General features: G+C 37.6%; 1 protein-coding gene across 2 annotated transcripts in view; it reads left to right on the top strand.

Moving 5' to 3' along the window:
* The window catches only part of LOC122968979 (ras-specific guanine nucleotide-releasing factor RalGPS1-like), a 121,396-nt gene that overhangs the window by 83,742 nt on the left and 25,347 nt on the right, over positions 1 to 12,307 (top strand). For both annotated transcript variants that reach the window (XM_044334532.1, XM_044334533.1), the window contains exons 9-10: positions 3,129 to 3,266; positions 4,520 to 4,613. In XM_044334532.1, the coding sequence (XP_044190467.1) occupies positions 3,129 to 3,266; positions 4,520 to 4,613 (232 nt within the window). The remainder of the gene's footprint in view (positions 1 to 3,128; positions 3,267 to 4,519; positions 4,614 to 12,307) is intronic.

The following is a 12,307-nucleotide window of genomic DNA, read 5'->3' as shown; positions in this document are numbered from 1 at the left end:
TAATATGTATTTAACATATTCTGTATTTCAAAACTGGTTGTTCGCTTAGTTTAGTTTATTCTGTTGTATGTATGTATGTATGCACAAATAACAAGACACCAAAAAATATGGTATGCTTTAAAGGAGTAAAAAAAAAAAAAAAAAGGATTTTGCTGGTGGGCTTTAAAAGAAAAACAAAAAGTTTTATCAAAGAAAAAAATATATTTATACAATCATTTTACCACAAACATACAGAAAAAAATAGAACAGAATAACTAATAATTATGTGTGCCAACAGTAAAATAAACACATGTTCCAATTGCTAATAACAAATATAGAATACTATAGAACTGCTTCAAAAATATACTTGGAGAAAGCAAGAAGGCCACAACAGGGCAGCATTTAAAAAGAAGAAGAAATAGGCCACATTTACACTGAGTCATTTCATGTATCTTGGGCAGATCACGTGGCTGCTCAAAAAAGATAAGTGCAAATGCATCCAAATCTTCCAAATGGATTAAAATCTAATGGAGACCAGTTCTAGCCAGATTACGTCTTTACTTCTCCCATCTGTAACTACGTCAGTAAGCACTCTGTGGAAAAAGCTTGTACAGGGTCTCTCCCCTGTGATAATGTTACACTTTTACACTGAAATTGGCCTTCAAGTGATTTCAACACATATAAACATACAGAAGGTGCACCAAGCTGTTGTTGCATTTATTTGATACCTGATCAGTACAATCAGTGAATGATCTGGGTGGGTGAGAGAGCAGTGATCTGTATGGGTAAGGGAGTAGTTTGAGACAGAGCCTGTGCCGAGAGGTGCAAAAGTAATTTTTCTGGAGACACTTATACAGTATCAGTTAAACTTTTGGACACACTTTATCATTCAAGGGAGTTGGAAGGTGTCTCCAAACTTCTGACTAGTACTGTATGTTTCTAAATGTCAATGAAAGTGTCTGAAATCTCATCTGGGTTTAATCCGGATATGAGACACTTGAAATGACAAGTGTAAAATAGGCCGTAGGGAAAAAAATTCCATTCCAGCTGTCCAACAATGAACACTGAAACCGGGAAGTAGTTACAGTACAGAAAGTGTTTTTATGTATGATGGACAGTACACTAATTTGAATATCACAAAGCAGTGCCTCTGTATATAAATGCTAGTTGGAACATAATGGAGGATATTCAGAATGCATAGCAGAAAATGAGTGAATTATCAGATCAAAGCTTTAATAGGTATCAGTATTATATATAATATAATATCAACATTTTGTCTTTTGAAGATCTTTTGTCCCTGGTAAGTGTCCTGGTCAGATTCAAACCAGGGATGTTACAGATACATGCAATGCATCTTACACCACCAGGCCACTGTGAGGCTCCACATTCTGTTGATGAATGACTTAATAAAAAGTCTAGTCTGTCATTAAATGCATGTGGTGGACCACCCTGCTCTATGGAGCTGCCCTAGTAGAATTTAATCGGTGGGGTTTTCAGTGGAAACGATGGTGTCCAACAGTGCTCCCAAAAATGCGTTTTTCCGCCCTGGCGGTTCTGGCGCAACACTGACTATTTCTTTAGTTTCGGAAAACTGCAGATATTTGTTGAGATATTAGCAACAATGAGGTGCAGGAATATTGTTTACATTTACACTCTTATATCAGTCTAGTTTTGATTTGTGACTGTTAATAAGACATGTTTAGGCTGCTCGAGGATCTGCACTGATTTGTTTATTAAACACATTCTCATGTGAAAGTGTAATATGTTGAGATTTTACAAAATTATGTGGAAAATGATGTCATCACTTGGCAAATATAGAATATTACATGAAATATGTTGTTCTTATCTCACAGGTGTGCAACATCTATACATCTGTCAGTGTCCATAGTATATTCTTTAACATATATGTATAATTGAAAAACAGAATACACCACATGAAATGCAGCATAAAGTGGTGAGGCTGAGGGTGAGTTTCCAGTCTGGTATTTAGCACCAGTTAGTACAGAGTAATTAAGACGAATTGTAGGAAAGTTAGTGACTCAGCAGATGTTTTCCAGGTTATTTTTGACACTTGTGATGTGCTCTGTGTTTTTTCGTCCTGTCCTTGGTACTAGAAGCCAGAAATCAGACATGCAACCCTTCTACCTGTATAAAAGTCATAATGGTATTTAACAATCATGTGGTTTTGCAGAGACATGTCTTGGCATATCCAAACTCTAAAAGAATCCAAGTTACGCTCCAAAGCCAAAGAATTTTAAAAAGAATTAGAAAGATATAATGCATGTCTTCAACACTTGCAGGCAAAGTCTATGGTCTTTCTTAAATAACTAGTCAATAATTTCTAGTTGACATTGTGGGTGTATGTGATGTGCTATTGTGTGTAACTTTGTATTTTGAATTATGGGCCCTGTGTGTTTTTTGCTTTCTACTGTTTGTTATTGTGCTGTTATATGTTTTATTTGTAAGGGACTGCAGATAAAAATTAGTTTTAAAGCATCAAATGTTAACATTTCTGTTTAAAACTGTACATTGTCCCAATAAATACAATACAATAAACAATAAGTTTAACACTTTGGTCCAGAGAAACACGATGTATCTTAGCAACCGTCTAGATTGTCAAAATATCTACTTTGAATATAGATGATGAATCTCAATGTTTTCGGTGACTTTGACCTTCATGGAATATTTTTAGTACTACCATCAAGCCAAAATATCAGATTTGCACAGCAGTCACAATCTGACTGGCAGATTGACAAATTCCAAGATGAATTCATGCTCCCAAGGGCATAACCATTTTTTATATTAATGACCATCACAGCAGAGCCCCTAGGCAACAAGAGCACAGTGTTCAGTATGTTGTTTGGTCCATTTCATATTGTGGAGTGTGATGAACATTTCAGCATCTGAGGAGTGGTGTTTAATATTTTATTCTTCACACACTTTTATTCTCATCTTTTGTCTTGCGCTGCTATTGAAATATAAAATCAGCACACTATCTTTGGTTGTGTATGTTCTCAGCCATAAGACTACAACGACTTTAAAGCCTCATATTCTTTCTTTGAACTGGATGTGTAACAACATAAGTCAATGAGTAGTGCATAAGTAAGCATTTTGGCAACTGATTTGCTATTTTGTGATGTCTCCTCTAGGGATTTACCTGTTGGACATGATCTACATCGACTCAGCCTATCCTGCATCAGATAGTATCATAGAGACAGAGCAGAGGACCAATCAGATGAACAACCTTCTGAGGGTCATCTCTGACCTGCAGATGTCATGTAACTATGGTAGGTAACAAATAATCATATACAATATATTATACAGTGGAATGAGTATTATATACTGTATGCTTGCTAGCAGTAGTGTTGACTCTCTGAACTCTTCTGGAGGGATGAACACCATTCTTGTGCTGAACAAATGCTTGTCACTGAAAAATGAAATAAATGTCTATATTGCTTATATTGTAATATACTCAGACATTTTTGCACATTTTTTCCTCTTTGCATGGTAGTTTTAAAAAAATGGTTATCTTTAGGTACTCAAATCACCTGGGTAAGATAAGAAAGATGGTGGTTTGGACTAAATAAGGAAAACGTTGACTTGAAGCACAAGACATGGCGTGTTTATTAACATTGAACTGGAACCATGTCCGGTGCTTTGCACATCCACCACAACCACCTCCATGATTCTGGTGTGGTGCAAGAATGTAACACTTCCTTCATTAGAAGAAAGATTGCTGGTGAACATGTTTACAGACAGCAGTTACATTTCTTTCAAATGTGTTTGGCAGAAGAACTTGGTGAAAAAAAAAGTTTTTAAGTCTTTAGTTTCTGTAGTATGACATATTTCCCAGTGAAACAGAATATGTGGATTTAAATCAAATCATGGCTCAGCTATAGAGGACTGTTCCTCCACACACACCTCCCTCAGCTGTGTTGTTAGATCAGGAGGAGGGATAAATTAGATCTGCTCTGTTAGCTACTACGACCCACAAGCAGTCACGTGTGGTTTTATATGATGGGGATTAGCTAGTCTCCCAAAATCACATTTGATTGGATATTATATTTTTTGCAGTCATGCCTGGTTCATGATGAGTCATCAAACATATGAAAACATTTTACAAGAAGAGAAAAAACAGAGATTTTTAATATAAAAACACTCAATGATTTTTTTTCCACACACACATCAAGAAATAACTGAACACTAAACACAGGGACACAAGATTAGAACTGGGAAAATGTATTTTCTATTTTACTGTGTCATCAAATTTGTATTCCACTTTTTTCTGCACTTTTTTATTTCACAGTTAACATAAAATTAAAAGAACATCCCAATAGATTTGGGTGTGTGAGACTCCTGTATTTCATGTTAGTGGACATTCACAGGTATCCTCACTGAGCCAATGTTTCCTATTTTGTTTGATTTGATTTATGTGTTTCCTTTTTTCAGAATCATTCACAACAACTCTGCAAGTACTGTATGTGAAGTGTCAGTTTGAGTGCTTTATCTAAAGTATCTTCTCCCATTTTTTTTTCTTCAGATTATCTTGTGACCCTCCCACACGTGCAGAAGTATCTGTTGTCAGTTCGCTACATAGAGGAACTCCAGAAGTTTGTAGAGGACGACAACTTCAAGTAAGTTCTATCTCAGTGACTGGCACTGCAGGAGTGGCAGTAAACACTTACAGTCATGACATTTAAGCTCTTTCTATTGTGGACACTCCACAAGCTTTCCTCTAACCCTCTAATGGCCAGATTACCAATATGTACACTCCAAACTCTGCCCAATGTGGTCTTGACACCAGCTTTTTTCTAGCACATGGAAACATGGAGGTGGGCGTGAAATTGACGGGGGTCAATGGACAGGAAGCAGGATGGAAAACGACAGGCAACTGGTTTTATCTTTCTCCACAGGGAGTTCATTCAGTCAGCCCTGATGACTTTCTCAGATTCTCAGCTCAGGGATAGGTTTGGCCGACTGCCACAGCTCGTGACAGCTCTTGATTTTTGGGGTGGGACGTCATTTTGGGTCTCTGGTTATACTTGGTCTTTCTTAGCCTCACCCTTTTCAGGAATACATTTTAGGTGGGACACGAAGTAAGCTCAAATGATACATCAGCCTTATTAATTAAGATATTTTCATTTGGATAATAAATGTAATTACAAAATGAATGAAAGATTAAGTCTGTATTGGCACATTTGAAGCATAACTATGTGACTTCTGAAAGAAGAAATGACAAATAAAAAGCAATAACTCATAGTCTTCAGTACAGTACAGTCAGGGGTTTCACTGCTACAGCCTTACTCGGTCTTGTATTTGCTTGTAGTAGCTAATTATTTAGTCAGTTCACTGACTTTATGACTCTTCTCTACTGATAAACTATAAAAAAGTTATATTTTTATGTTTTTAAGTATCATACACCCAAAGATGCCCAGCTCACATGGCCTTACAGGACATCACATTACTTAAAAAGGCAAGAAAAAACAAAAAGGAAAGCAACCAAGTCCATTGTACTGCATATGTGTCACAGTATATCAGATATAAACTTAACCTTAAAATGCTGACTCCTAAAATTAAAGGATAAGTTCACAATTTTTCAAGTCTGTCTTAAAACAATAGTCTCATATGAAATTGAGACTATTGCATGCTGTAATCATTCCTCCTGCTAATAGAAGAAACATGTATTTTGTCATGGCCATTTAGAATTTAGTTTTTTTGTGGAAAGATTTTCCTGACACAAAGTCATTAACACTGGCAAAGTCTGTTTAACTCACCATGCTAAAATGTCTATCTAAATGTTTGCTGCAGAAATCTAAAATGTGGAAGTGGAGAGACTAACCGCTCATGCAGCGCTGCAGGATGACTAGAGCCGTAGGGAGGGAACCATTTACCTGCTCATACTGAGATCAGTCAGAGAGGAAATACACTTTCCAGACCTGTGTGTTTGAATTTCAATTGAAATGTGAGAGGAACTTTTCTGCAGAACATTTGTGTAAGCGGCTCCCCAGAGTCAGTCATCAGCTCTGTCTGTCAATAATGTGTTAAAGCAAGAGTCACTCGGCGGTCAGCTGGCTGCGTCCAACATGATGGAGGCACCAGTGAAAAGCAGTAAATTATGACCTGCTGCACCATTTTCCATTGTTAGAGATGACAAAATGGAAAAAAATAGGCCTAAACACATGTATGTGGGATATTTACTATGGTTGTGCAGCACTGAGGTTTTTCAATGGTAAAATGGAAGAAAAGCAGCACCACTGAAAAGCAATATGTATTTTAAGGCGTTTCTGTTAAGAGGCGCAAAATATGGGAGGAGGGAATGGAAATTCATACAAATATTTGCTGCACCTGATTTATCACCACAAACTGGCCACTACAGCAGGAAACTGTGTCTGAAATTCAAAGTCTGGGAAAAGAAGGTTTAAAATCTGCCACACTGTTTTAGTGGTCACACACAGAGGGCAAGAGACTATATGGAAATATAGATATATATATATAGAGAGAGAGGCATTACAAAGTGACTCTAGTTGAGCTCTCTGCTCAGCAACACAAGACAAAAGAGCAGGAAAGCAACAGTCTGTTATTTTTTTGTTTTTAATGTCTCAGCAGCTCCAGTCCAGCTTGATATGATTGAGGCAGCCAGGACTAAGTTATATTATCTGTTTACAAAAGCAATCTTGTTGAAGAATGTAGTAGTTTTACCAAGAATCTCTCACTGATTTTTCATAACTGATTCAATCACTGATCTGTTTGTTTAGCTGAGAACATCGGTTATTTAAGTCATATTTCCTCACATCTATTGTTCTTCTAGTGAGAGTAAAACACACTTGCAGGTCCAAAAATGACTTCTCCTCAATCACTATTCCAACTCTGTTCTCCAGTATTCAACAGTCCTTTCCAGACAGCCTGGCATCAGCTCTTACTTAGCGGCACTTAATGAAAATAAGATGAACTGCCGCTTGGCTCATGTATATTTCTAGTCTTAGTAAATGCCCCACTAAATAAAAAAAATTGTGGTAATGGTAATTTTCAACTCAGGCTTAGTAAATATCCCCCTCAGGATCAAATGATACAACTCAAATTTACAATGAAAATGAATTTAGCTTTAACTTGCATTCTTGTCAGTATTAGTGTGAAATGCATAAGGATCTAAACAACCCTAGCTGAAGTAGAACTTGGAATACCACAGTGCCATGGAGCGCTTGGTCCCAAACCACCTAAACAGACGTTACCCAGGTCGGTGGTCATATACTTCAAGGAGTTTAAAACTAAAGAACTGGTGTTGCACTGTGCGAAGAAGCAGAAAGACATTCACCACAGCGACAAGAGGATCTACTGCGATCATGACTACCCTGTAGAAAGACTAGCAAAAAGGAGGGCGTATGCACAGATTAGGAGGATTCTTCAGGAAAAAGGACTTTGACTTTAAACACCACCACCAGCCAAGCTACAAGTTTTTTTCGACAGGGGGCTGGTAGCCTATGGGAATGCAGCAGAGGCAGCAGAAGACTTGAAGAAGAGGGTTCTCTTGTTGGACTGGGAGAAGGCTGCTGAGTCTGGAATCCTGGAGAAAGTACGCAGGATCACCTGGCAGCGACCAGCGAATAGAACCAGCCAGCAGACCTGCCAAGAGTGGATTAAGGAAAGGTTGCAGGGTTTCCATTGGCCAAGATAGACTTAGAGGCAATGGGAACAGGAGTAAACAGACTATCAAATGATCTTGCATTATAAGAGAGACAGATAATAGGGTAAGCAAGATAACCGTCTAGTTAAGGATATTTATTAATGCCATTTGCACTAAGGGATGGAGCTGTATGCCTTCAATGTATAGGAGTAAATGCTATAACTGTTGCTTTTTCATAGCTGACTCCACCCTCTCTACTAAGACTGATGTTACTTTTATTTTATTGAATATATGATTACCAGTTCTCATTTTTGTATGGGACTAAATTTTTGAGGATTGCCCTTAACCTATGAAGAGAATATAGTTGACTGATAAATATGGGTAAGAGATTTGGTTTTGACGAATATAGTGCACAAAATAAACTCCTGAAGTGGGGGTATTATAGGTTGCACTGAAGGGGGGCTCTGGTGGTTAATTAGACTACTCCCCCCACATTAAGAAGTGGTTTCTACTTCAAAATGGAGGTCTGCCTTAGTTTTTGACTCGTTGATTTACTTCATCTTGTAATGATTTGAGTTTGTTTGACAGTTCAAGAATAGTTCAAATTTGGCCACCAAAAACATGTAACTCACCTACTTGTGTTAACTGTGGGATCAAATACAATGTCAGGAATAAAGGGTGATTACCCTTAATGTACTGTAAATGGCTTACACAGTCCAGTTAAAAACTAGGGTTTAAAAATACATTTTACTCATCCTATGAGAATGGGAGAAAGAGAGGGCTAGCAAAACTAACTTAAATTTCCAAGTGGTTTCTGAACTTTGTGACAGAGAGGGTCGTTATGTTTTTGTTAAGGGATATCTTGATCAGAAAGAAGTCACACTAGTTAATGTGCACAGTATATACCACCAGGCTGGGACAGTTCTTGTTTTAGGGACATTTTTGAATTGATTGCTTCTGAAGCCTCTGGATCTCTAATATGTGGAGGAGACTGGAATATATAGATACAACCCAAACTCGACTCCTCTAATACGTTACAGAGGCTTGCTCCTAATGCCAGGATAACTAAAAAATGTTGACGGAGTTGGGAATGATCAATATATGGAGGGATTTCCACCCAACAGAAAAACAACTCACATTCTATTCAGCAAGTCAAGGTGTTCATTCAAGAATTGACTTTTTTACTTATAACTCAGACAGACACAGACTCAAAGATTGCAGGATAGGGGTCAGAGATATCTCTAATCACTCAGCTGTTTATTTAACTCTGCATCCTGCAACTTAATACAAGTATCTTGAATGATAGTACGTGCAAAGAATATGTGCAGAAGGAATTTAAAGATTATATGGATAACAACAATAATGGATTAGTATTGCCAAGTGTTTTGTGGGATGCTGCAAAATTACGGTATTGTTAACACATAACATAGTAATATAGTCCAAAAACAGTGTACTATGTATTGGGTATCCTTAACGAATAGCATTCTGCAAGAAAACAAGTTTTTTTTTTAAACAAGTTTTCTCAAAAAAGTGCATTTTTCAGATAAGAGGTTTTGCTCTTCAGCCATCGATATATGATTTGAGGAAGAAGTAGGGAAAAAATTAAATTTGTTGAGCAGGGATATTATGAGAATAGCTCAAGGGCCCTGAAGCTTCTGGCATGGAGTTTAAGGAAGCAGGTACCATATATATGAAATTAGGGATCCTAAAACTAAAAAAGTGTACCATAAGCTACAGGATATCCAATACATTTTTGAAAAGTACTACAGACACCTATATAATGAACCAAATACAACTACCTATTTCTAGAATAGCCAGATTTACCCCCCGTAGGTGAAGAACAGAATAAAGCCCTAATGGCAGAGATTACATAGGAGGAAATAAAGAAAGCAGTTTCTAGATTAAAGGCTAATTAAGCACTGGGAACAGACAGCTTTGCAGCCGAGTGGTATAAGGCCTTTAAGTATATAGTTTTTGATTGCTTTAATTATACACTTAAAGAAGGTGAACCACCAAAAACATGGCCATGATATTGGCGATTCGTAAAAAGGGGAAGGACAGAAAATCTCTTAGATATTCATAATAGGGTAGAAACAATAAAAATGAATGTACTTCCCTGACTCATATTTTTTCCAGTCCTTGCAGTTGTAGTAACACAAACACAATTTAATGACTGGGATAAGTGGATTTCAAGATTCATACAACACTGCAACTGTCTAAAGAAAAACCATGCTTTACAGACTACTATAAGGCGGCACAATAAAGATCACTAGCATGATGCTGTGACTCAGAGTGTATAGCAAAGTGGGAAGACTTGGAAATCTTGCAGTTAGATACAATCTGTATTGGGTAGCAAAACTTTGTATGAGCAGAATTCTAAGGTTAAATCAATGGACTAAAGTTCCTCTTAGAATCTGGTTTAAGGAATGTAAATCACCACTACCTGAAAGACAGTCTAGACTGGTGAAATGGATTGCTTTTTAACCTGGACTACAAGCCAGCAAGGATTGACAGGAGGTTTAAGCATTGGTACAGAACTGCCATCACTTCTTACTGTTCAGTTTCATCAAAGGGAAAATTGGATAGCTTTCAGAAAATTTCAGATATGTATGCTCTAGAAAAATTTAATTATTTTTAGATATTTACAAACCTTATTTTATTGATGGCGGAATTTGACTAGATATTTTATAACCCCTAAGTTGAAATGTGTACAGACAGGTGAGATGGGAAGGGCTCTATGTTGAAGGAAATGTGGAGAACAGCTGGCAAATCATTTACATGCATTTTGGAGCTGCCCAGCCATTCAGTCATACTGCAGAAGGTAATACAGAACATTTTTGGTGACTGAATTGACTGTTCTTTCTCTACAACGTATTTGGGCAAAGTTGCAGTTAATTTACTGGTGCAAAACAAATATCTATCAATATATCGATATTATTAGCAGCCAGCAAGAAAGTTGTAACACAAAAATGGCTACAGACCAAACCTCCAACAAAGACTGACTGGATAGATAGTGTGACTTATGTTCAAAGTATGGAGAGAATGACTTTATCGTTAAAAGTGTGTACGATTTTTTGGCATCTAGCAGTGAGGTTGCAGATTGCAACCAACTGAATACCCCTCCTCCTCCCCTTCCAAGCATGTAGGAGAACCTATGGTGGCTGCAAATCTCGCGAAAAATGCTAAAGGCCCTCTCTGGAGCCAGTGTTTTGTGTGTCAGGGGTCGGGATTTGGGCTGAACAGTGTGAGGCTGACGGGATAGTGCCTGGTGACTCCCATGTGTATCAGAGGAAGCACATAAATGCCTAAACCTTCCTCAGGTCAACTCAAGCATTTAGCAGCAACAGTGATCATGACACATGGGAATTACCCTGGAGCAAATTGAAAGGAAGCAAGGGAGGAAATAAAGCAAAAAAATCAAGATATCAGACAGTAAAAAATATAAATACTAACAGTCTGTGTAATGTGAGAGGACTCACTCGTAGTGAAGAGAGAATATCACTCTGATGTTCTCAGCTCTACAAATCTTTTTAACATCTTTCAGCTCATTGTTTTGTTTTTATGGACACAACTTTTCAGTTTAGTTCGGTCTCTACACTCTCATCAACACCTAATGTTGCTATGTGTATGCTGAATGTGTTATAGGCTATTTGCTAACATGTTACCCTTATCAACTTTATAAAGTGAAAATATGTCAGTGTTGTGTTTACAGCTTGTTGCACTGCTTCAAAGCACTGTGTAGTCACTAATCATACTCGTGAGCAGTTTGGAGTGCAGTACAATCCACTAGCAGAACATGCCTCAGCTCTCTGAGATCTGATGTTATCTCCACTCCACCAAAAAATAAAAAAATGTCTGTATGTTGACTGGCAGATCCAGGGCATACTATAGGTATGTACTAATTCCCTTATTTGATCGTTCCTCTATCCTTGATCCATGCTTGACCCATTCTGCCATAATGAAGGCTGACAGAGAGTTTCATGAGGGGGTCTGCAGCCTTCATGGAAGTATTACCTCTTTAATGGAAATCAGTTAGACTGCTTTGATACATCACATCATCGCAGTGGACAGACAAATAACAGACTATTCTCAAATGTTATATTTTATTTGTTTTTTTGATTCAACAAAGAACTATAAACGACTTTCTTCACTCATTAGAAAGATTTTTCTTTTTATGATCCATTATTTCCCCTTTTAAAGCATAAGGCTGGTGATTTTGTATATTTTATTATTGTCAACAAGTCTCATGTTTGGATCCAAACCAACAATGAACTGATCTACTAACAAGTATTGTGTGTGTATCCAAAGCTGATATGTCTTGTTCCTCTGTGCCGTAGACCTTTGTTGTTGTCCAAAAGCTATTAAATACACATCAATGAGTCACGCTGCTGCTCTGGGTAATGTTGTAACATTTTGCTTCATTAGTTTGGTCACGTTAGTTTGTTGCAACAGCTCTAAAGACAAATAACAACGTCACCTTTTCAGTGTCCAGAGTAGTTCTGTGCAAGGCAGACGCCTTACTGAGCATCCTCCTCTTATCTGTTCCTGTATCTCCTCTTGAGTCTACAGTTGGAGGGAATATGATGCAAGGAAAGTACACAAGTGAGGAAAATGTGGATGCAATTAAGGGAATTGGCATGTAACTTCTACCTCATTCTTACTGATGTTTGGACCTTCCTCCAGAGCCCTCGTACATTGTCTTTCAGA

Source organism: Thunnus albacares, chromosome 18 (assembly GCF_914725855.1).
Source record: "Thunnus albacares chromosome 18, fThuAlb1.1, whole genome shotgun sequence".
Classification (NCBI taxonomy): domain Eukaryota; kingdom Metazoa; phylum Chordata; class Actinopteri; order Scombriformes; family Scombridae; genus Thunnus; species Thunnus albacares.
Note: the sequence above shows the minus strand (reverse complement) of the source record. Positions and strands in the feature narration are given on the sequence as shown.